The sequence below is a fragment of the Nannospalax galili genome, unplaced genomic scaffold, assembly GCF_000622305.1.
Source record: "Nannospalax galili isolate Female #2095 unplaced genomic scaffold, S.galili_v1.0 scaffold1458, whole genome shotgun sequence".
Lineage (NCBI taxonomy): Eukaryota > Metazoa > Chordata > Mammalia > Rodentia > Spalacidae > Nannospalax > Nannospalax galili.
In genome coordinates this window covers 25,524-51,628 of record NW_008341827.1, presented here as the reverse complement: position 1 = coordinate 51,628, position 26,105 = coordinate 25,524, and the positions used below count along the sequence as shown (strand labels likewise).

Sequence of the window (26,105 nt, the reverse complement as noted above, 5' to 3'; positions counted from 1 at the left end):
CCCCTGAGAGTGTGGCCACTGGCCTAAAAGTGATGTATCCAGTCTTGCAGGTCTGTGCCTGGCCTGTCTCCTGCTGTGTAAGCCATTGCTGCATTAATGCTTCCCATAGCCTGGAGCCCCCTAATGTCCAGGGTGCTGGGGGCAGAGCTTACAGGGAGAAAGTCTTTCTCATATCAGTGATTCCCAAATCCTTTCTTGCTGGCGCTTGGCCCTTAGGGTTGTAATAGCAACGACTACTGGCCAGAATTTTCTTTCTAGCCACAGGCCAGGCTAAAGGATCTGCAAGGATTGCTATTCCTAGTCCTTAACAGTTCTGCTAAGTTGAGAGCATCAGGATACAGGATGCTGGGGGTAAGATAAGCCCACCTTACAGTAAGCACAGCTGCTCAGCTGGCATGCACTAAGCCTGCCAACCACGCTGAGGACAGTGAGGCACTGGGTACTTCTAAAAAAATGCTACCACCTGAGTGTCCTTCCCCTGGGAGCACAGACTTCCTGCCTCAGTGCTTGTCTTGTAGCTGGGTCTCTGCAGGTGGGGAAACTGGGACTCATTCTTTGTGACCCCAAAGCCAGAGAAGTCAGTCCTGCTTTGTGATCACCTTCGCCTAGGATGGAAGGACCTACCACCAGCTGCTGGCCTTGTCAGCTTGTTGGGTCTGGATGTAGTGGCTGAGGTGTACACGGAGACCATGGCTACCCCCAAGGTCTCAGTGCAGCCCAAGATCACACCAAACTTGTCCCTCCCCATGATCATCAGACAGGCCTTATTTTTCTGCAGTGAGCTGGGCTTTTGTTCTAATTTTGAAACTTCATGTTGCTCACTATTAGACATTATATGGTCAGTTTGCCTAAGCATACCAGCCTGATGGGTTGGTCTGAGCTCTCACCCATCTTCCCTTGAGTTGAGTGATTCCTACCTGCTCTGGGACCTAGGGTTGCTTCTGTGAGCCTGTGTCCACCATACCCAGGCCTGGACACAGGGATGTCCCTTCCTTTTGGGCAGAGTCAGCCTCTGGGAAAGTCCCTATACTCTCCTTGGTAAGGTCTGTATCCACATGGGGGTTGCCCTCACAGTTGTTGCAAAGAATGAATGGAAAAATGTATGTTGTCTGCTTCCTGAGTTGAGGTACACTATTGTGTCTCTGATGCCAACCCAGACTTGGTCCCTGCATTAGTCACTTTTCATCACTATGACAAATTACCTGATATAAAGAACTTAGAAGAGGAAAGATTTATTTTGACCAATTGTTTCCATGTTTTCAGCCTGTGGTCACTTGGCCATATGGTTTCTGGGTTGTAGTGAGCTGAACATCATAGCAGGGAATAGAGTAGACCACTCACATCCTAGGGGACAGGAGATGGAGAGAGTGAGTGGGAGCAACAGAAGAAAGGTGCATGCTTTTAAGAGCATCTCCGAGAAGCCTCCTTCCTCCAGCCAAGCCCCACCACCTCCAATAATGCCATTAAATCATGACTCCATCAATGAATTTATCCATTGATTAGGCCAGTGTCTTCATGATCCAGTCACTTCTCAATGACTGGCTGCGTCAGCTAGGGACCAACCTTCAACACATGAGCCTTTGGGGAAATACTTCATATCTAAACTACAGCAGCATACTTTAGGGGTCTAATTATTGTTAGTTGAGCAAGTGAGGGGATAGGGTACCTTTACAGGGCTTGGTACATGGTCAATCCCACGATGCTATCATTACTATAATCACTCAAATATGACACATAATTTTTTATTTTTTAAAAAAATATTTTTTATTTTTGTATATGAGTGTTTTGTCTACATGTATGTAAGGGCACCACATGCATACAATGCCTGCAGAGGCCAGAAGAGAGTGTCAGATCCCCTGGAACTGGAGTTACGAATGCTCATTAGCCACCATGTGGGTGCTGGGAATTGAACCTGGGTTCTTTGGTAGAACACCAAGTATTCTTAACCACTGAGCCATCTCCAGCCCCCAAATTGTCTTTTTGGTTGTGAGCCTGAGCCTTTAACGGCTGCACCAACTCTCTAGTCCCAGCCCCCAACTTATATAATTTTTTTTCAAGAGTGGCTTTATGCTTTTAAAAATAGACCCCATTGGATCTGGAGAGATGACTCAGCACTTAAGAGCAGTGCCTGCTGTTACAGAGGACCCAGGTTCGATTCCCAGCACCCACATGGCTGCTATGAACTGTTCTTAACTCCAGTTCCAGGGGGATCCAAAGCTCTCTTCTGACCGCCTCAGCATTGCAAGACACGGCTGCACTCACATACATGCAGACAATACATTCATACACATAAAATAAAAATGATTAATAAAATATTTTTTAAATAGACACCATTGTCTGTGCAAATGAGGGCCATTGATCCATGGCCCCCCATGTCTAGGAGGCTCTGGAGTGAAGCCCTAGCTACTGTCCTAGGGTTCCACTTCTCAGCGTGATGTGTGGATTCCTGAGTCTTAGGTACCTGGATGGGCTTGTTAATTCATTCAACAAGTACTTCTAAGACCTGTTGTATACCTTTTAGGCATCTAGAATTCAGCAGTTGGTGAAACAAAGACTGTACTTTCATGAAGCTTGTGTTCTGGTGGCATTGGTGGTGCTGACAGAGCATAAGCTAGTGTGTATGATGTCGGGTGGTGGTAAATAACTGTGAAGGAGAATAAGGCAGAGGAAGGGAGAAAGACTATGGAAGAGGTTGTCATCTTTGAGGACTGGTTAAGGGAGGGTTGTCTTACAAGGTGATGCTGGAGCAGACTGGAGAAAGCTTTACCAGGAACCAGAGGAAGAGAATCTCAGGTAGTGAGAATATCAGACTCAAGGGCCGTGAGGCAGAGGCATATCTGTTTGGGAAATAGCTAAGGAGGTCAGGGTACACAGCTAATAGAAGAGGCTAATGGGGGAGGTTGAGGAGGTAGCAGGATAGGACTGATGTCATAGGGCCTTGCAGGGAAATAAGCCATTGGAGCATTTTGAGCAGAGAAGAGATACAGGTGATTTAGGGCAGATGATTTGGGGCTTTCTCTGGACCATGTGTGAAGGAACAGAACTGGGCTAGAGGGGGCTGGAGAGATGGCTCAGCGGTTAAGAGCACTGACTGCTCTTGCAGAGGACCCAGGTTCGATTCCCAGCACCCACATGGCAACTACGAACCATCCTTAACTCCAGTTCCAGGGGAATCCGAAGCCCTCTTCTGACCTCCGCGGTATTGGAGGTCATTCACATACATGCAGGCAATACACTCATACACATAAAATAAAAATAATAAAATAGCCGGGCATGGTTATATATATATATAAATGAAAACCAAGAGCCGGGCATGGTGGCACACACCTTTAATCCCAGCACTTGGGAGGCAGAGGCCAGCCTGCTCTACAAATCGAGTTCCAGGCCAGCTGGGGCTACAGGGAGACCCTGTCTCAAAAAGACCAAAAAAATAAATAAATAAGAACTGGGATAGAATCAAAGAAGTCATAGACTAGGGCTGTGGTGGAGGATGTGAAAAGGAGTAGAGAGGAACCACAGGCTTTGTGGATGGCATGGGGAAGGGGAAGAGAATCTGGCTGCATAACCAAGAGGAGAGATTTACATGTGTCCCTTGGAAAAGCTGGCGAGAATCAAGTTCTAGAGGTGGGGTGTTGGCAGGGATCAGGAGACTAACTCTAGACACGTTAGATCTGAGTTTCCTTTCATACAAAGAGCAGAAGTCACGGTTGCATTAAGTGCCTCGTGGAAGGGGAAGCACTTACACAAGCGCAGAGACAGGTGTCCACCATCATGAGAGGGCAGGCAGAGCATGGGTTTCAGAGAATAAGAGAGAAACTGATATTTTTTTTCTCATATACTTTTTCTATTGAGATATTGTAATACCCCAAGCACCTCCATTTTGTGTAAGCCTAACTGCTCAATCATCTGGTCATAGGACCACCCCTAGGAAGCCGGGTTATGCTAAATAGATGAGCAGAATACCTAGTGAGTTATTGAGATAGCGACTTTTTCCTGCCTGGAATCCCACCTACAGGTGCAGAATTTCCTAGCTACAGCCATGTAGTCTGTGAGTTGTCTGCTTCCCTGAGTTCTTCAGGGAGGTGTAATTTCCCTTTTTCTTCTTCATACCTTCTTACTAAACATGCTTTCTGTAATGCTTTGGGCTGCCCCTAGCATCTTGTATTTCTTCGCTTTCTCTAAAGCTTCCTTCTCCCAGCCATGGGGCTGCCAGTCAGCCACCTCTGACCTCCCACGCAGGCTCTAAACCTGCATGGCTTCATGGCTTCTTTTTTTCTTTCCATCCACCTCCTCAAGGCAGCTGCCAAGATGACCAGCTCGCCTGCCCTGAGGATTTTTCTTTAAAATTCTAATAAAATCGTAAAAGCTTAATTTGGCTTATTTGGAACTTTCTGAGTCTGGGTCGTCTTTCCCGGTGGTGCCGAATTATAACAATATAATCCACATGTAAAATTGTTCTTCTTGGTGTCCTCACCAAAGTTGTGCAACCACAACTTACTGATCAATTCACAAATTAGCAGTCGGCGGAATTATCACCACCAAGTCCTAAGCTTTTTTTTAATCCCCCTCTCCAAAAAAAACACCCATGCTATGAGCAGTCACCCCCCAGTCTTTCTCCCCCCGTCCCTGAACCCTCCAGTCTACTCTCTGTTCTGGCGGTTTTGCCTGCTGTGAATGTTTTATATGAATGGAATCATATAGTGCAAGGTCTTTTGTGAATGGCGTTTTTCACTCAGCATAATGTTGGAAAAATTCGGTGCATTGTGGTACGTGCTCAAATTCTTCCCTTTTATGTGCCTGACGCTCTGCTATACAGACACATCACATTTTGCTCATTGTTTCATTGGTTCCTGGGTGAGGGGGCTATTCCCACTTCTTGGTTCTGATGAACAGTGTTACTTAAAACACGCACTTGCATGGTTTTGTATGACTTACATTTTCAGTTCTCCTGGGTATAGAGCTAGGAGTGGAGTTGCAGGGTCATGTGCTTAACATTGCAACCTACCAGCAATGTATGAGGGGTAAACATCTTCTAGGTGGGCCGGGGGTGGGAATCATGCTGAGTTTGTTCCTGATGGACTGCTCTCAAGCTGAGAGTGGAGGTGAGAACAGAGAGGCCATGGACAGTGGTCATGCAGGACTAGGAAGACAGCTGCTGAAGGCTGTGTTTAGAATTGTGGGTGCACTGAGGCCCGGAATGTAGTGCTCAGAACTTTATTTAAAGGGAGCTGCCAGCACAGCCATGATTCTCTTCCCAGACGTGTATAGCTGCCCAGGGGCAGGTGTGGTGTCTGGGGAAAATGTGGTGGAACCAGCTGGGAGCGGGTGGGGGTAGGAAGTGCTCCAGGCTGTCTTCCATTGCTGTGAGCCTCAGGCATCTGTCCTTACTCCCTTTTAGAACTGTCTCTTTTCAAGCCTTTGAGATGCTGCTGCTAGCTTCTTGCTCATAGAGGTGGAAAGATCTAGACAGAGGTGTGAGTTCAAAGCCCCCTCCACGGCTCATTAGTACATCAACCTGAGCCACTTACTGGCCTCTCCAGATGGCTGTGAGATGAAAGTCAGGTTGTGGGCCAGCACTTTGCCTCCCCATTCCTCTCAACCAGCAGCCCCTCCTGGGCTCACTCTGTTCCCATGATGCTCCTGAGCCCTGGTTATGCCACTGAGACCTCTGCTGCCCTCCTGTGTTAGTCTTTTCATCACGGTCACAAATACCTGAGAGAGCAACTTAAGAGGAAGAACGATGCATTGCAGCTCACAGTTGCAGAGGGTTGGTTCACAGTCCTCTGACTCTACCATTCTAGGCCTAAGGTGAGGCAGAGTGTCACGGTGGTGGGAGTGTGTTCAGGAGAAAATTTTTTACCAGTAAGCAAAGAGAAAGAGACAGGAAAGAGGCCAGGACAAGACACCCTTCAAAGGCCCGCCCCCAGTGACCTGCTTCCTCCACCTAGACCCTACCTTCTAAAGTTTCTATCACCCCCCCAAAATAGAGCTAAGCCTCCAACACATTTTATATTCTAACTAATATTTCCTTCTATGAGAATGCCATCTGAGAAAGTGGGGTTCTTACCTTCTCTAAGAACCCCACAAAGCCACAGAGCATATTCCCAGAATGTGCACTAACACCTACAGTTTGCACCCCTACTCAAGGGATCTTCTACCTCATGCAAACCTGCCCCACAGCCTCCCTCCTCATCTCCCACAGCTGGAGTAGTGTGACATCAGAGCAGGCATCCCTGCGGCTAGTGACATGTCTTGCTGTTGTCCTTAAGCCATCATATTGAGGATGGTGGTACCATTGCCAGAGGGAATCCTCTCCCATGGCCGGGGAGCCAGCTGGAGGCTCTGTAAGACTTTAACTCTCTCCCTGGAGACCATCCCAGGTAGCTTGGCTTTCACACCCTGCCAGTGCTTTGAAGAAGCTGAAGAAAGCCACCCTTTTTCTGGGAATAGTGAGTGGTTGGTGCAGCCAGGCTGGCTGCCCAGTGCCCAGTCTTGTTCTGTTATCTACCCTGACCCCGGTTCCAGTAGGAAGGAGCAAGGCTGTCACTGTTTATGCTCAGTGAGGTGATGTGACTTTATGCATATTGATGGCTAGTAAGGCACAGACTTCCCCACTTCGCTTGCTATAAAATAGGCTTGATCATCCTTCCTCCCACCATAGGTCCTGGGGATTAGAGAGAGGCAGAGAGCTCTAGTCCTGGGGATGTATTTATTATATCTAGAAAGCATTGTTTTTACGGTTACATGTTCTGGAACCCTTGTTTTCCCCTGATAGTGAAAGTTGAAAAGTCACTTTTTAGTGCTTTTCCTTAAAGCTGCTTCAGCATGGACACAGCACTTTCTGTAGCAAGTAGGTGTCTTACCCCTTGCTTTGAGCCCTTCTTGGGAGCTGCACCTCGGGGGATGTCCAGGGCAACAAATGTCCAGCTCCTGCCCTCTACTACTTCACCACAATGTGTGGCACTGAGCCAGGTTAAGAGGCACACGTGTCAAGAACTGGGGGCACAGGCCATAGGAAAGTTTCAGAGGTGGCAGTCAGATACCTCCCATGAGGAGGGGACATGGGCCGCATCTGAGCCAGAGGGCAGCTGGAACATCCAGAGAGAGGGGAATAGGCTTCCACGTTGGAGGGCACAGCTTGAGTGACTACATGGCACCTAGACAGCTGGTCTGGTTCTAGATGGCCAGACCCACACTGGAAGGGGAAGAAGAGGAATTGAAAGAAGAGGAGGAGGGAGAGAAGGAGGGGAGGAAGAAGAGGAAGAGGAGAGAGGAGGTCTTGATAGGCACATGAGGGACCACACTAGTACAGCTTAGTGCTGGCTACCCACCTATGTGAGACTTCGTGCAGTGCTACGTGTGGGTTTCTAAAAGCAGCCTGCACTTAATCCTCCTGCACTGACACTCTCCATCTCTAGAATCTCTTTCTTCTTTCTAGTACACCGCACGCACGCACACACACACACACACACATCTATACACATAGATCTCACACACACATCTATACACATAGATCACACACATCTGTACACATAGATCACACACACATCTATACACATAGATCACACGCATCTATACACACAGATCACACACACACATCTATACACATAGATATCACACACACACATCTATACACATAGATCACACACACGCATCTGTACACATACACATCTATACACATAGATCACACACACACATCTGTACACATAGATCACACATATACACACATCTATAACACGCTCGCATCTATACACACAGATCACACACACACATCTATACACATAGATCACACACACATCTATACACATAGATCACACACACACATCTATGCACATAGATGTCACACACATCTATACACATAGATCACACACACACATCTATACACATAGATGTCACACACACACATCTATACACATAGATCACACACACATCTGTACACATAGATCACACATATACACACATCTATACACATAGATCACACACATCTATACACATAGATCACACACACATCTATACACATAGATCCCACACACATCTATACACATAGATGTCACACACACGCATCTATACACATAGATCACACACACACATCTATACACATAGATCACACACACATCTATACACATAGATCACACATACACTATACACATAGATCACACACACACATCTATACACATAGATCACACACACACATCTATACACCTAGATCACACACATACACATCTATACACATAGATCACACACACACATCTATACACATAGATCACACACACACACACACACACACACAGACATAAAATATTTTCCTTATCATTCACCCCTCAGCGGTCACTTGGGCTAATTCTTAACCTGGCCACTCTGAAGTGTTGCAGTAAACATGGGTTGTGTAGGTATCTCTGTTGTGTGCGGGCATAGATTCCTTCAGGTATAGACCCAGGAATGGTATAGCTGGACTGTGTAGTAGTTCCATTCTTAGTGTTTTGAACAACTTCCATACTGATTTCCCTAGTGGCTATGCCAGTTTAGACTCCCACCAGCAGTGTATATGGTTCCTGTCACCCAGCATCTCTGTCAGCCCAGGTTGTCTTTTTCTTGATAGCTATTCTGCTTGGAATAAGAAAGAATCTCAATGTACTTTTGATTTTCATTTCCTTCACTGTTAAAGATAATGAATTTTTTTCATGTGCTTATTCACCATTTCTACTTTGGGAGGAATGTTGTTTGTTTGATGTTTGTTTTTTAGGCAGGGTCTCCCTATAGCCCCAGCTGGCCTGGAACTCACTATGTAGTACAGGCCAGCCTCAATCTCACAAAGATTCACCTGCCTCTGCCTCCTGACTGTGGGGATTAGAGGCTTGCGCCACTTTCACCTTTGGAGAACTGTCTGTTCATTTCCTTTGTCCATTTATTTCCTGATTGGCCTGGAACTTAGTATACAGACCAGGCAGACCTCAAGCTTGCGGATATCCTCCTGTTTCCACCTCTCAAGCATTGGGATTACATGTGCAAGCCACCACACTTGGTGAGCTATTTGTTCTTTGGGTGTTTAATTTTGGGAAGGGGGTCTTTATATATTCTGTATATTAACTCTCTGTTAGATAAATAACTGGCAAAGATGTTTCTCCCACTCTGTGGGCTGTCTCGTCGCTCTGTGGATTGGTTCCTTTCATCAGTTCTTGCTGTTATCCCTTAGCTATGGTAGTCCTTCTCAGAAAGTCATTGCCCATGTTTGGATCTTGAATTGTTTCCCCTGTGTTTTCCTCTAATAGTTTCAAATTTTCTGGTCATTGATTCATTTTGAGTTGAGTACAGGGTAAGAGGTAGGGATTGACATGTTTTCCCAACACCATTTCCTCCAAAGTATGTTTTGGCCCCTTTGTTGAGAATCAGATAGCAGGAACTTCATGGGTGTATTTTTGGTTCTGGCTTTCTATTCCATGGGTCTATGTGTCTGTTTCAGTCTCTCTAGACGTTCAGCGTAATTTGAAATCAGGCACTATGATACCTGCAGCATTGCTCTTTTGCTCAGAGTTCCTTTGGGTACTTGGTATCTTATGCTTCCATATGCATTTTAGGATTTTTTTTTTCTAGTTCTGTGAAGAATATTATTGGAATTCTGATAGATTTATTTCTGCCGTCTTGTTTCATATCTTTATTACGCTTGATTATTTTCATTAGATTTGTTTTTGTCTTCTTTCAAGTTGGTCTCATTTACACTGTTCTTCCTTCTTCTGTTCTCTTGAACCCTTTTTTATTTATTAGTTGAAAGGCTACATAATAATTTAATGGCAGCTAAATATACAGTAATCCTTGCACAAAATTTGTATCATATTAAACATAACTGTATCTGTTCCTCTCTTCTATTAACTAGGAGTTTGAAGTTTTATTTTTGTTCTTCATAAACTTATGATATGTATAAAAGAGTATGTATGCTTATACTTTTTTATCAGCAGCAGGATGTAATTAGGATCTGTAGCCTCTTCACAAATAAAGCAAGGACTTCAGTCGAGGTTAAATATCCTTTATTCATTACCAAAATAAGGACATCATGTTAAGACCAGAATTGTTGGAGTACTTAAGCACATACTGCTCTAGCAGAGGACCCAAGGGTGGTTTTAGCACCCAGACTGGGCAGGTCACAGCTGTCTGTAATTCCAGCCGCAGGGAATCAATTCCTTCTTCTGGCCTGCATCTGCACTGCACTCACCTGCACATACCTACACACAGAAACACATTATTAAAACTATTTATTGAATGAACGAAACTGATTGGCCTTACATTTATTTAGTTATTCAAATACAATGTGGGTAGTTTTTGAACTAGGTCCCAACTAGACAGGAGCACTGTATGTCAGGGAGGAAAGAGTGGATGTCAGGGGTCAGAGCCCTAGGAGTGGCGAGGGGGATTGGAGGCTGAAGGGAATTGCCAGTGTTCCTCAACTCTGCCTGCTTCCTGCCACTCCCATCCTAAGAGGTCAAAGACTTTGACTACTGAGAGCTGCTTCCTTGAGGCCTGTCTAGTGTTCGCACCGAGGCCAAAGAGTCCTTGGCTGGGATGGTTACCTTGGAGTTTTCCTCAGGCTCCTCTAGAAGCCTGCACTCCCCACCCGAGGGCTTCAAGGTGCTGGCCCTGTTTCTATCCTGTGGAAGAAGAAATGGAGGCTCAGAGAGTCAGGTACTTCCGCAAGAACTGCACTTTGTAAGGGCTGTAGCAGGGATCCAAGCTCAGCTCTGGGATCTCCAGAGGGACTTGTGACAGTTGATCACTGACTACATGAGTCTTGTCCTTGGCTCAAAGAACTGAGGTCCAGGGAGCCCCGGGATTGAAATGAGCCAGGCAGAGCTGTACACAAAAGCAGCCTCTGGGGTGGCTGGAGCTGCCAGAGGAGCCAGAGAGTCTTCTGTGGAGAGAGCGGGGACTGAGCCACAGTGGGGACGGGTGGCGGCGGCAGCCACCTGGGGTTCTGCAGGTCATGGGGGGCACCAGCCGGGCTGTGGGCATTCCCTGAGTAGCCTCATCACTCTCTAGTTCTGGACACCGCCGGGCAGGAGGAGTTCAGTGCTATGCGAGAGCAGTACATGCGCACCGGGGATGGCTTCCTCATCGTCTACTCCGTCACTGACAAGGCCAGCTTCGAGCACGTGGACCGCTTTCACCAGCTAATCCTGCGTGTCAAGGACAGGTGAGGGCAGCGGGCGGGCCTCCCCACTCCTGCTCTTGGCTTATGGGAGGCACTGTTTTCCCCTCCCTCCTCTTCCTTTCCTCTTCCCTCCCCACAGATCTCCTGGTTACTTCCTCTGGTCTCCTCCTCTTCTCTTCTCTCTCTTCTCTTCTCTTCTCTTCTCTTCTCTTCTCTTCTCTTCTCTTCTCTTCTCTTCCCAAAAAATAGACAAAAAAATCTCTCTCTCTGTATCTTTTCTCTCTCTCTCTCTCTCTCTCTCTCTCTCTCTCTCTCTCTCTCCCTTGCTTCTTTCTCTTTCTTTCTCTCCCTTCTTTTCTTTCTTTTCTTTCAACAGTCTCCCTGTAGCCCCAGCTGGCCTGGAATACACTATGTAGACCAGGCTGGCCTCAATCTCACAGAGATCCACAGGCCTCTGCCTCCTGAGTGCTGGGATTAAAGGTGTGCGCCACCCTCCCAGCTGCCCCCCTGGTTCTTTGTGGGATAAACTGCCTCCAAGGCTCCAAGTCATCAGCTTCCTCATCTTTACAAACTGTCCTCTCAGTTAAGGAATCACTGGTTGGTCACATCTTTGTTTTCCAACTCCAATTTAACTTAATTACATTATATTCAAAGAAAAAGTGAATTTTCTCTCCTAAATACGTTGAAATTGGTTAAATTACATTTGACTACAAGATTTATAAGTTCCTGATTAAAGGCTCTTTTTTCCTTAGCATTGTATAAAATAATTAAGTAAACCCAGAGTCTATTTTAAGCCCAGCTAGTATTGTCAGTCAGCAAGTATTGTCACTCAAAGAAGTAATGTAAAGAAAATGAAATGAAGAAAAATAAGAAGGTTTGGTGCTGGAGAGATGGCTCGGCAGTTAAGAACACTGGCTGTTCTTGCAGAGGACCCAGATTCGAATGCCAGCACCCACATGGCAGCTAACAACTGTCTGTAACTCCAGTTCCAGGGGATTCCGATAGCCTCTTCTGTCCTCTGTGGGCATTGCATGACACAGGTGCACTTACTTACAATACACGCAATACATGCAAACACATAAAATAAAAATAAATAAAATTAAAAAATACATATTTTTAAAAAATAGCAAGGTTTGATGAAATCCCCAGAAAGATGGAAAAATCCAGCTAATACCTGTTCCAAAGAAAGAAGGGTTTGTAACTTTACTGGGTGAAGGGACACAGACACACAAAGCAAGCTGCAATAGATCAATGTGAGCTCAGCCCCCAAGTGTATAAATCCCAAGAGACAACATAAATGTTTCGCTTGTGGTAAAATACTTTAATTTTCCTGCTAATCAAAGAAATAATAAAATAGCATTTTAGTATCAAATTACAACTCTTTTTTTTTTTTTTTTTGGTCTTTTTGAGACAGGGTCTCCCTGTAGCCCCAGCTGTTCTGGAACTCACTATGTAGACCAGGCTGGCCTTGAACTCACAGAGATCCGCCTGCCTCTGCCTCCTGAGTGCTGGGATTAAAGGCATGCGCCACCATGCCTGGCTAAATTACAACTTTTTTTGAAGCAGGGTCTCACTATGTAGCTCTGACTGGCTTGGAACTGGCTGTGTAGTCCAGGCCGGCCTTGAACTCACAGAGGTCCTCCTGCCTCTGCTTCCCGAGTGCTGGAATTAAAGGTATGTGCCATTATGCCCAGTACAAATTACAATTTTTAAATGAAAATATCCAACATTGCTAAACAAACAAACAAACAAAACAAACGCTGTGAGACTGATGATCATTCATTTGATTTAGACAGCAGTTTGGCTGCATGTGTCCATAAGAGTGTGTAGGGGACATTCTGATCTTCAAGCACTTCCTCTTCTGGGAACTATCCTCATTTACAGCTGCCATTTATGGAGAACCAATTGTGTGTCAGTCCCTGTCCCTGGTGCCCTTCATGAATCCTTGCTGAGAGCCACGGTAGCCTACATGGTTGGGACATCACAGCAACGGAGAAGTGGGGAGCAGCCTGGGAGGCCAGACTCATGTCAGCAGACCCAGGCTAGGCTTGACACTAGCCTTGCAATAGGCCTAAGGCTTCAAGACAAGACAAGGAGCAGCCTTGGCCACATCTACCCAAGCGCTTATCTCCTCCAGAAAAGAGGAGACCTAGGAAGCTCTGTGAGATGGGCCTTGCCCAAGGTTTGACTGTATCACCTTGACCTGGCAGGGCAGAGTAGAGAACCTCACGTGGTGACTGTTTTGTTTGTTTTTGTTACTTCCCAGGGAATCGTTCCCAATGATCCTCGTGGCTAACAAGGTTGATTTGATGCACCTGAGGAAAATTACCAGGGAGCAAGGAAAAGAAATGGCGACCAAACACAATGTAGGTGTGCGTGTGTGTGCGCGTGCGTGTGTGCGTGCGTGCGTGCGTGTGTGTGTGTGTGTGTGTGTGTGTGTGTGTGTGTGTGTGTGTTGGCAGCTCAGGGCTGTGTGTGTGAAAGTCTGTAGGCCATCTCTCCTGCAGTGCTGGTCTTTGGAAATGGGATTAGGACCTCATTCAGAACAACTAGACTCCACGGAGACGCCGGAGGGTACAATGTAATGGGGGATAGTTTTTGAAAGAGCAGTATGCCAGAGAGGAAGCACTCTTAAGAAGCAGCCATAAGCAGCTGTGGTGGGGGACAGCTGCCTTCAAAGTGGCCTGAAGGCTGCAGTATTCAGCCTGCTTACTGGCAGAGGGCAGCCCTGCCTCTAGCAGGGCAGATTCAGCACTGGTCTGTATAGAGGTGGTAGTTCTTCCTACTCAGGAGCCAGCACTTGGCTATGCTGAGTCACCAAGATCAGCTCTGTTTACTGAGCCTGCTCCATGCCTAGCATTGCACTGGGGAAGCCTGGACCTAAAGTCCCCTCACAACCCCACCTTACCATAGGCATTATTATCCTCACTTGACAATGTTCACACTGAGGTTACCCAGGCTACACCATTTCACAGGCATCCTAGCTATCCTAGTTCATTGCAATGCCCTTGCCTTCTGGATAGTGTTAGCTGAGGTCTCTGCTCCTTACCCCCATATTGGCACAGTCCGTGCCCTGGCCTCCTTGGGTTCATTTTACACCCAGTCCTGCTCTGATTTCCAGAAAGTCTGATACAGGGTGGCCCCATCCCCTCACTTGCCTACACATGAAGGCATGCTGGGAGCCTTGCCCATCTGTCTTCTGTGTTCCTTCACTTATTAATCCAGCACCCTGGGTCCTGGGAAACAGAAATTCTGTCTTTTAGTGCTCACCTTTAGTGACGGAGACAGGCAATAAGCAAAGCAAGTTATAACCTGTCCAGAGGTGGCACATCCTGTGGAAACAAGTCAGGATTGTGAAGTACAGGGGGCGTCTTGGGTCCGTTTCAGCAAGGACTAAAGGAGGCCAGGGAATGGTCAGGCAGATACCTGAAGAAAAACATTCTAGCAGAGGAAATAATCTGTGCAAAAGCCTTGAGTTTAGAGCTTGCAGGCCAGCCAGAAAGCCAGCGTGGCCGAGCAGATGGGCTGGGGGCAAACTATGGGAGGTGAAGTCAGAGAGGGGGCTTTTGCACACCTCAGTGAGTGAGCAGGGAAACCACTGAATGGTTTAGAGGGAGGTGTGACAGGGTCTCAGCAGCTTCTCTCCTGTGACATGTTGAGGATGGTCCACTGGGGGAGGAAGAGGACAGGGAGTCACAGCAGGGGCTGCCAAATTACCGACTTGAGGCTGACCTGCACCATCAGGTGCTTGTGAAGGTAGCAAGAGGGTGGTGGAGCTGGGCTGTATTTCTGAGGGCCAGCAGCATTTGCTTACAGACTGTATTTGGTATGAGAGAGAGAAAGGTGGGACCACAAACACCAGTGTTCAGAGACCCCCCCGGAAGCTGAGGATTATGGGGTTCCCAGGAGCACAGGATGCTGAGGGGCTCTGGCTGTAGGTGATTTCCTGCTTCCCTTCTGGTGTGTCCAGGGCTGTAAGGTGTCCTGATCTATAAGCAGGGTTCTACTGGCCTCTTATCAGGGACATCTACCTGGACACGGTGCCTGGCTCACCAGAGGCTCTAAACCTGACCTCAACTTGCAGCTGCTCTTGGGAGGCCAGGCAGGGACGCGGAAGGTACCCGGGGTTCTCGCTGTCATTCTCTGCTGGTCACATACAGAGAGCTCCTGTAGGCACATCCTTCTTAGCTCAGGCGCCTCACTGCAGGATGGCACTGGCCTTGAGGGATAATTGTGGCAGGAACATGGAGACCTGGGAAGCTGTGCTGGATAGCTTTAGTGTCACTAAACTTTACACAACTGGGTTGAGGGAGCCTCAACTGGGGAATTGCCTTCATAGGACAGGTCTGTGGCCATGTCCATGGGGCACCTTCTTGATTGTTGAGTGATGTGGGAGGGCCCAGCCCACTGTGGGTGGTGCCACCCCTGGGCAGGTGGGACTGTGTTGCATAAGAAAGCAGGCTGAGCAGGGGTCAGGGGAGCAAGCCAGTAAGCAGCATTCCTCCATGGCCTGTGCTCCAGCTCCTGCCTCCAGGTTCCTGCCCTGAGTTCCTACCATGGGCTCCCTGATGAACTGTGACCCAGGAGATGTAAGATAAAATAAACCCTTTCCTCCCCAAGTTGGTATTGGTCAGAGTGTTTTGTCACAGCAGTGGAGAAACAAACCAGGACAGAAGCCAAACAACTACCCCACGGTGGAACAACATACAGTAGAGGGCAGTGCCCTTTTAGTGGTATCAGAGTCTCAAATGAAAATTTCAAAGGCTTGAGCTGGGCCCTTTGTGCCCTGCCCTTTTTGTGTCTGTCAGCTACAATTAGACCTCTGCTTGAAGCCACTGCAGTGTGTGAACATCTGACCTCACACAGTGATAGTTGATGCATGGATGCTGGTCCCTGTGTGTCCTGGGCAAGGCGCCCCACCAACTCCTCTGACAGTAGCTTGCTCTGGTACTCTCCCCATGCATTTAATGGATGGATCACTTTTATTTTCTTCACTGTACTTAAATTTGTCAAATGTAATAAAAGGCCCTAATTTTGTAATCAGAAAAAAAAAGTTATGAGAAATAACAAAGTCCTTCAGTCTAATCTCCATTGGCTTACTGCTTACTTCCTTCCCGTGCCGGGAGACCAGTGTCTGTCGCTGAACCCCTCATCCTCCTTGTGCGGCGGGGAGTGAGCACTTCTTGATTCTCAGGGGTCCTTGTCGTAGGATCTAGAATTGTATTCTGACCTCCCAGGGCCTTTGTTGTACTTTGCCAGACCAAGGTTTGGTGCAATCATGGCCTGTGGGTCTCAGCCACAGCTCACTCATGGTGTTCCCTTTCAGTAGAGTGGCAGCATGCTGTGTAACACATGGCGGGGCTCCTGGGCTCACAGACACAGGGCAAACAAGAGCTGGGCTGGGCTGGGGTGCTGGGGATTGGGGAGGTGGTCAGTCTCATCCAAGTTCAGAGTCTTTCTCACAGCTCACCTCTCCTCAGCCTTCTCCACTCATGTCTGCCCTGGAGGAACCTTGGACAAAGGTCAGAGGTCACCTTAGAAAGAGGCCCAAAGAGAATCACAGTACACCATAGTGTGAGAAATGAAAGAGTTTGGTCTTCAAGTATATAAAAAGATCATTTTGATTCTATTTTAGAGAGCATCTCTGGGACTAGAGAACAAAAGGAAATTAGAAAAGCCGTTAATGAAACCCTGTAGCCTTACAGGGCAAGAAGCTCTGGAGGCTTGTGGCTTCCGAGGTTCTGCAGGATCTTCAGAACCTCTGAGGACTTCAAAGGGTGGAAGAGGACTTTGTGGGTCTCGGTGCCACTTTGACCAAATCGAGCTTTGCTTTCCAGATCCCATATATAGAAACCAGTGCTAAGGACCCACCTCTTAATGTGGACAAAGCCTTCCATGACCTCGTTAGAGTAATTAGGTAAGCATCCCTCCCCAACAGTATACCTCTCTTTGGCACCTCTATGCTGGAGGAGGAAGGCCATGCTGTGACTGGAACACAGGGGGACACAGCTCCTGTGCTGGGCCAGGAGTCTGGGCAGTTCTGAGCCTGATGTAGGATTTCTTGTACCTCTTTCCATTTCTCTCCCTCCCTTTCCTCCCACTTCTGCCCTGCCCCCAGCCATTAACCAGGAGGGTGTGTGGACACTGCATGTGCTCAATAGAAACTCTTCCACTGAGATGAGGTAGCCCTCTCCTGTGCATCTGGGGCTCTCTCAACCCAGAGCTTTCAACATGTCCAACATGGTACAAAGCAGGCTCCTTTTCTGCCTCAGCCCTGATATTGGGAAGCCCTGCAGCATTAACCCCTGAACTGCCAAGCGTGCTCCTGGGCTCAAATTCTAGAGGCCCCATGTATGTCCTCCCAGACCCTCAGGCTGTGGGTGTCCAAGTGTCAGCAGCCAGGAAACAGATTCCTGAACATTAAGAGTCCCCAGCAGGGGTCAAGTGGTCCAGCGCTGGGGAGGGGTCTACATTGGGAGTTCCAGGCCAGCTGGGGTTACAGGGAGACCCTGTCTCAAAAAAGAGAAAAAAAAGAAAAAGAGTCAGGGGCCTGACCTTACTTCATGCTGGGTGGCTGTATTCGCTGCCTCTACCATCTAGTCAGTTTCCTAAATCTTTAACATTCCTAGCAGCCCAACCCATGTCTTCAAATGCCTTATATTCATTTTTCATCTAGATCAGCAGTTATTTTATTTAAAATACAAAACACAGAAACAGAAGTCAACTCTATAAAGCCCAAAACACAATGGGGCTTATGATTTGAATAAATATGACCACTGCCCAATGTCACTAATTTCCACAGTAGATGAGTCTGGTTTTCCTTCTCCCTCCCCCTCAGTCTCCTTGAACTAAGATTCGCTACCCAGCCAGATCTCCTCTGGCCAAGACAGCAGCACCCTCAGTCTGTCCCTTCATCCGAGGTGCATCAGAACAGGCCTCCTTCTCCAACCCAGGAGTAACAGAGGCTGGAGGAGACGTCAAGCCCATTCTGACTTTGTCTTTCCGCCCTTCATTGTTCAAAAGGCAACAGATTCCAGAGAAAAGCCAGAAGAAGAAGAAAAAAACAAAGTGGCGGGGAGACCGGACCACTGGCACCCACAAACTGCAGTGCGTGATCTTGTGACAGCCTGAGGCCCTGGGCATAGCAACTGTGAACTGTCAGCCCCTCTGGACCTGCCCACTGCCTAATTGCACTGAGAATCATTTCTAACCACAACCCTTGGCCCTGGACCGGGCACAGAAAGGGAGGAAGGGAGGATAGGTGGGAGCCAACAGGGTCTGGCTTTGCTATCTCTCCCAGGAGACAAGCAACAATATCTAAGCCTTTCATGTACTGATTCAGCCCACTGTCCAGTCTCTTGGTAGGTGTGTTGTTTCTCTTAACTACATAGGGCTAATAGGGCGTGGAAGCGTTTATCCACATACAAGGTATCAGACAAGCCATGAACAAGCTTCCTCCCCTGCCCCTATCTACCATATCTGAGATCAGATGTCTTTTGTAGATTTTTAAATTATTTGAGTAATGATTATTTTATTAAAAGGGTCTGTGCCCACTGCCTGGTGAAGCCCCAAGTCTTTGGCAGACCTCTCTGATAATGTCTCTGACTGAGTGTTCCCAGCAGTGCCAAACTCCATCTGGGATGAAAGCAGACTGTCAGAGAGGGCAGAAGTTGGTGATGACCTTTCTAGAAACCTTGGGCTATGAGTCAAACCCAGGAGGAAAACGGGCACTGAAGACTGGAGAGAAGGAGATAGATTTACCCAGAGGGATTTGGTGTGGTTGAAAACGCAGAGGTTAGAAAACACATCCCCACCACCCCCACCCTGAGTAGCAGGTGGGCACAAGTCACTTCTAGAGAGATTTTCGTGGTCCTGAGAGTGGCTGAGGTGAGCTGACTGGCTTTGCAGAAGTGTTTCTATTCCCAGACATGGATAGGACATCACCAGTGTTGCTGGTGCCTTTGACACAAACACACAGACACATCAAGGAAGCAAATGTGACACCATCCAGAAAGCTCTATTTCCAGGAATTGTAACTGAAAGTCTTCAATACTGTTATCACTGAACATCAGGACCTAGGCCATAAACGGACCCCTTTCTAGCATCAGCAGCAGCGCAGTCTTACTGGTATACACACCTATAACCCTCTTCTAAGTCTTAATAATATCGGATCAAAAGAGAAAGGAAAGTTGGAAGGTTTGAAAGTTGAGTTGATGACATGGCTCCCATACACCTGTTTTGGCAAGGGATAGTCCTGTCCATCCCCTTCTCCCTGACGATGATGCAGCCCTTCCTCTCTGGTGCTGCTAGTGGAATAAAGACAGGATTTTCCCAGACAGGATCAGGGTAGAGGGTTAGCAGGAAGATCTTCCTGCAAAAAGGTCAGAATATGCACAGCACATGTAGCAAGCTCATTTTCCAGCTGCTTCGAAGGTCAGGTCTCTGCGCGAGCAGAGCATCTCCACAGTTTGCCTGGCTTCTCCGGAGAAAGAGACTCATGACAGAAATCCAAGGAAAGTGAACACCTCACTGGATGTCCAGCCTCATCATTCTTCTCCAATCCAGAAAGATTTAGGCTCCTCACACAGGGTCACCAGCACAGAGGGACCCCAGCAAGGAATCATTCTGCTGCCGAAGAAAACAGAAATCAACTAGCTGAAAATCAAACTTCTTATATGTCAAAATGAACCCTTTTTTCTATCCTTAAAAAGAAGAATTAGAACATTCCAGATGAGGCATGTCACAGTTTCCAAGGTCCTATAATATTTATGAATATCTTCTGTACTCAAAGAACCAGGCTTAGGTTCCCTGAGCCTCACTATGGCTGCTGCAGCCTGCAGAGGAGGGAGGGCAGGCAGAAAGGAGCAAGGATGGGATGCTCTGTGTGAAGTGCTGAGCCAGGAGGCCCTGGACTCAGGGCAGCAGCCAGTCCTAGAGAGCTCCCACTCATACATACACCCGACATCAGCTCCCCCCATCACTGTGGAGCTGAGCGCCCCCCACAGTGCTGAGTTGGGAAGTCTCCCCAGAAGCAGATCAGTTGGCCATACAGGTAATGGGAGGGGAGGTTCCTGCCACTTCTGCCCGCTTCAGAAGAAGCAGTGCATCCAGACCCATCCCTCAGAGCATCCTGAACAGCTGACAGATTAACTCCACATGCTGAGGGAGAAACAGGCGAACATCTGGCCTTCTGCAGCCTCTGATCTGGGGCTCCTGGTAAGCTTTCATTGTCCATGGCCCATAGGCAAGATGATCAGCATGCTTTTTTCCAGTGAGGTAGGGTAAAGTGTACCCAGCACATCTCCATTAACAACTGACAGTCTGGGAAACTTGGCTGGCCACTGGAAATGTGGCTGTATGACTGAGGACCTACCTGCTGGCTCTGGCTAAGTTGTCATTCTGATGTTCCCATTCGTTTTCTAGGAAACTGTGTCCCCTTCTTATCCCCTGGGGCACACCTTCCTGAAATCCTGTCACCCTGCCTATCGTGTGTTCTGATTTTCTCCTGCTGTTCTGATAGCTCCTTAGATGCTCTTTATCTCCTCAGAGCTAATCCTAACCATCTCTCCATCCCCAGAATGGGGCTATGCGATGGCCACTTTCCTCCCAAGCACTTTTCCATACAGGATGCTCCTCTTGGGATATTCCCACCTCCTCCTGGCTCTTGCTGTGGAAAGTACCTGACTGGTTTAGAGTGGTCTGTCATGCCTACCAAGGGACATGACCCAGTAATATGAGCCAGCTCTAACCCAAAGGCCTCTCAGGCCTGCTATAGTAAGCCCAGAGCCACAGAGAGGGTCCTCTCCATCAACAGCCCATCTAGGTCAAGATTCCATGTTGGGCTGGGTTTACCAAGAATGCCAGATACTTTGAGTTACTGAGCCCCTTTGAGTGCCCAGCCTTCTACGACACAATATTAGCTGGTGGCCATTGTTATGAAACAAGTGATCATCTCAGTGCTTGAGCCTTTTATGTAACTTTTTATCAAGTCTTTGTGTATCCCTACTTATTAATAAAGAAACAAAAAGAAATGTCCATTGTATTTCCTCTTACTCAAATATTCCTTATTTTGCACATTGTCAGTGTTTTGCCACAACACCCACCTCTTCCAGAGCGTGACCTTGGCTTAGCCAAACTTCAAGTAAGGAGGAAGCCCACTGTTGGCCATGAGGGCGTCTCCTTCCTGCGCAGAGCCCACTTCCTCAGCCAGATACCCCTTTCTCTTCAACTGTCTTTTGCAGGAAACTGTCTTATTATATCCAAAATGGAATTCCTGACTTACCCTTCCCATGCCTGCTTCACCCGGCTCACACAATGAAAGCTCCATGCTTCCAGGTCTCAGGCCAAAAGCCTTGGACCCACCCTTCATACCTCACATCGTCTGCAAAGGGATTCTCTTGATTTCCCCTACAAAATACATCCAGAGTCTGTCTACCTTTCCTACCACCTCCGCTGCTAACACTTGAGCCAAAGCTGCCCTCATTCATACTTACTCTTGTCTTCCTTCAGTTCATTCTCAACAGCCACCAGAGAAGTTTAAGGGACCATTAAAGTCAACTTACCCTTCGCTGTATCCACCCCATCTTCTACCCAATAGCTTCTCAATCTAATTTTTCAGGAATGTTAAGTTGACTATGTCATGAACACCTAAGAAATGGGTTGCTGTTGGTTAGCTGTAAGAGGACAGTCAAATATGTCCCTTCATTCAGACAGCAAACACCCCCTGCACTCTGAGCCCCACAGCAAGTTCACAGAGAACATGAAAACTCAGGAGGTTATCCACTGACTAATTGAAAGCACAGTCACATATTGGACCCACTAACTCCATCACTGTTAAAGATGAAACATTTCTCTTTCTAAAGCAAGCCCAGATTAGCAGGTCTATAAAAAGACTCTGAGTTTGTGCGTGCGTGCGTGCGTGCGTGCGCGCGCGCGTGTGTGTGTGTGTGTGTGTGTGTGTGTGTGTGTGTGTGATATGTATTTGTGAGTGCATAAGCAGGTGCACATGTATGCACATGCTTGTGAAGACCAGAGGTCAACGTCAAATATTTTTCTCAGTTGCCCCCCAAGTTACTTTTTTTTTTTTTTTAATGTATGAGTGTTTCACCTGCATGTATGTAAGCGCACCCAGGTTGTACAATGCCCTGCGGAAGTCAGAAGATGGCATTAGATCTCCTGAAACTTCAGTTACACATGGTTATTAGCTGCTATTTGGGTGCTGGACAACCTGGAAAGCGAACCTGGGTCCTCTGCAAGAGCAGACAGTGCTCTTAACACTAAGCCGTCTCTCCAGTCTCTTCACCTTGTATTTTGAGACAGAATCTCTCATTGAGCCTGGAGCTCATCAGTTCCACTAGGCTGGCTGGCCAGTGAGCTCCAGGAATCCAGCATTTCTGTTCCTCAGTACCGGGATGACATGCATACTGCTACACCCAGCCTTCGCATGTGTCCTGGGGATTCTAATTCAGATCGTCATGCTTATGCAGCAAACTCTTCATGTGACTGAACCAGCTCCACAGCTCTAAAAGGACTATTTTAAGCGTTCATTTTGATTTCTTTTTTAAATTTTTTAAAATTATTTTTAGGTGCTTTGCCTGCGTGTAAGTGCACAATGCATGCAATGCCCAAGAAAGTCAGAAGAGGGCATCAGAGCTCCTGGAATTGGAGTTATAGAGGATTGTTAGCTGCCATGTGGGTGCTGGGAACTGAACTTGAGTTCTCTGCGGGGGCAGCCAGTGCTCTTAACTGCTGAGCCATCTCTCCAACCCCTGCTTTGATTTTCATTGAAGAGGTTGTGGAGAAAAGTCCCCAGGTGTCACAGATATCAGCATTGTCATCACCCTGGAGCTCACTGGACCTGCGAACTTGGACCCTGTTCCAATGTCCTGCATCAGACTCTGCATTTTAACAACATCCGTAGTGATTTGTGTGCACAATTGTTTGAGTAACATTACCCTAGAACATCAAACTTGATGTGGGAAAGAAATTCAGCCCTGGTTCACTGTACCTCAGGACCAAGTTCAATTATGTCCACTGGAGGAAGGCTGGTCTGCCAACAGCTGCAAAAGTCTGCTTAGCAAGGCAATAAACTCAGAAGTGTCCTCCCCATCAGCACAAGCATTCCTTAATCATAGAAAGTTTTTGTACAAAGGGCAAGTGGGCTCTCTGTTTCTTTTTTTGTCTTTTTGAGACAGGGTCTCTCTGCAGCCCCAGCTAATCTGGAACTCACTATGTAGACCAGGCTGGCCTTGATTTCACAGAGATCCACCTGCCTCTGCCTCCTCAGTGTTGGGACTAAAAGGTATGTGCCACCACGCTCGGTACCCCAGTTTATTTCTTACTCTTGGGTTTTTCCAAAACTGAGAACAATGGTCTTGAAGATAAAGAGCAAGAGAAATCTTGCCACTTGAGCTGGGATTCTTCAAGATCACTAAATAAAGTGTGGAGCATTCTATGCAAGTTGGAGATGCTTTTCACATCATGACAAATAGCTCATTATTATGCTAATGTGAACGTTTAAGCCTAAAAAAAGCTAAGTTCACACCAAGCAAAGAACCAATGATGTTTTCAGCACAGGGCATAGCTAACCACTCTGGCTCAAATCCAGTGTCCTATTCCATTCTGGGACCTGTAGCTGTGCTGATGAGCAGAGGTATGATCCTGGCTCCTCAGTGTGGCCCACAGATCAGTGGCTTCTGAGGCAGCAGGGCATTTGTTAGAAATGCTCATTTCTCCTGCCCCAGCCCAGACCTCCTGAGTCAGGAATGTCTGAGACCTAGTGGTCTGTATTCCACAAACCCTCCACAGGATGTTCCCTAAAGTTTGAGAAACATCGATTAGACAAATGTGGGTAAAAATAAAAATTTCCGCACTGTGGAGATAAGCAGTTGCTGGGATTCGCTCTTATCCGAGCAGTAGTACCCATCCCCACACCCCCACATACCTCCACCATGGGTAAAGCTGCCCTGGTCTTTCCTTTACATTTTGTACATCTGACTAATAAGGGTCTCAACATCTGGAAACAAAGACCCCAACAGAGGTGCTATTGACCTTGACTCTGTGGAGGTATGGGTGGTGTGGCTGACACCCTGAAATCATATGCAAAATCACAGCTTCACATGCATCCTTCTGGGCTCATGTCCATGACAGGCATGTTCTGGCAGATTCTCAATGTGCCACTTGCTGGGTATTGTCTAGTGTGAAAATGAAACTGTCACTATAACCCTCTTTTCTGATGCCAGGCCCTTCTGGTAGTTCACAGTCACAGAGAATGGGAAGAGGAAATGAAAGGAGCAAAGATCCAGCTAATCTGCAGAAATTGCTGACAAAATTGTTCACTGGGTGGACACAATCCCCCACGCCCTCCCACAGCATCCTGCAGGAGAGGAGGGGAGTGGTCAAGCTGCCTCTCTCCCAGTTCCTCCTACATGACCAAGTGTGTGATGCACATGACTCACCTACCTCCTTCCCCACTGTGCCAAGCACCACTCACCTCTCTGGCTTCCAACACCTTGGTCAAAAATTGGCAAAGGAGGGGGCTGGAGAGATGACTCAGCAGTTAAGGGCACCGGCTGCTCCTGTAAAGGACCAGGGTTTGAGTCTCAGCACCCATATGGTGGCTAACAATGGTTGGTAACTCCAGTTCCAGGGGATCTGATGCCCTCTTCTGACCTCCTCGGGCATTGCACAACACGGGTGTACTTACATGCATGCAAGCAACACACACATACACATTTTAAAAAATTGGCAAAGGAAACTTGGGATGCTGGGACAGTCCTGAGACTATTGGACAGCCCATGTCATAAGGTGGGAGCCCTTCTGTGAAGCTGGCAGAGGAGAGATGGGAAGAATGCAGAAACAGCACCTGAAGTCCAATGCCATCCACTGGACTTCCTAGACCAGTGGCTTGCTACTCTGGCTATATGTTAGAATCACTCAGGGTGTTGGGGGAACCATCTTGTTGGCCAGACCAACCTCCAAGAAGCTGGTGCAATTGGTCTGGGGTGGAGCCCAGGGACCAAGACTTGACAGCTTCTCAGGTGGGTCTCGTGAGCAGCCAGAGCTAAGAACCCTAGCTGGGGTGCATTTTAATTGTGTTCCTTGAATACTATGACCTTTCATTGATCATAAGTTATCTTATAAAATGCTTGGAGTAGCCAGTGTCTGAAGTTGCTATAGGAAGTTTCCAGCCCCTTGTGTGTAAATGAACGCTGAGCTACAGGGAATTCTTCACTTATTTTATTTTATTTTATTATTTTTTGTGGTGGTGGTGAGTATCAAACTCAGGACCCTGTGCATGCTAGGCAAGCACTCTACTACTGAACTATATCCCAAGGCCCATAGGCAATTTTTATCATTTTATTAAAGCAGGTCCTTTTTGAGGCTGGCCACCAACTACAGTGATATTTCATCTGACTACATCACTTCGGTGTTTATGTCCCCAGGCCCCAAAAAGGAGCTGGTAGCACAATGCTGATACCTAATGTTTATAAAACAAATTAACAATTATTACAGATATCAGCCTCCATGTCTTAAAATCCAAATCCTATTAACTCCAACGTACTTTCTCTGACCCTAGTCCCATAGCTGGTAGCAACCCCAAGGTCACTGCAAACTTCAAATAATTTCTCAAGATCAGGATCCCATGGTGACCTACGTGTTTGCCTCTGTTCCACAGCCTCTTTTCTAGAGTTCACTCTCAGCCTCCATTTCCTCAAAGAAAGCCCACCCTCAGTAGCCATTCCTGAGCTTTGCTGAGGACTCATGGGCCCAAAGATGGCCCTCTGCTGTCCGGAGCCCATCAACCGGCCTTTGCCCATGTCGCTCCAGACCTGCCACCAGCCCAGCTCTTTCCCCACATCAGCCCCTCAAGAAGCCAAACACTCCTCCTCAGACTCTCTCAATTGCTTTTTTAAGACACAATCCCATATTTCCTCCTAGGGTAAAATATGGTCCTCGCTATTAA

The 26,105-nt window shown here is 47.3% G+C and overlaps 1 protein-coding gene across 6 annotated transcripts in view; it reads left to right on the top strand.

Moving 5' to 3' along the window:
• The window catches only part of Mras (muscle RAS oncogene homolog), a 54,719-nt gene extending 33,548 nt beyond the window's left edge, over positions 1-21,171 (top strand). For all 6 annotated transcript variants that reach the window (XM_008837434.3, XM_008837430.2, XM_029565578.1 and 3 more), the window contains 4 exons: positions 11,029-11,182; positions 13,407-13,506; positions 16,978-17,057; positions 18,164-21,171. In XM_008837434.3, the coding sequence (XP_008835656.1) occupies positions 11,029-11,182; positions 13,407-13,506; positions 16,978-17,057; positions 18,164-18,263 (434 nt within the window). In that variant the 3' untranslated portion in view covers positions 18,264-21,171. The remainder of the gene's footprint in view (positions 1-11,028; positions 11,183-13,406; positions 13,507-16,977; positions 17,058-18,163) is intronic.
• Positions 21,172-26,105: the final 4,934 nt, after the last annotated feature.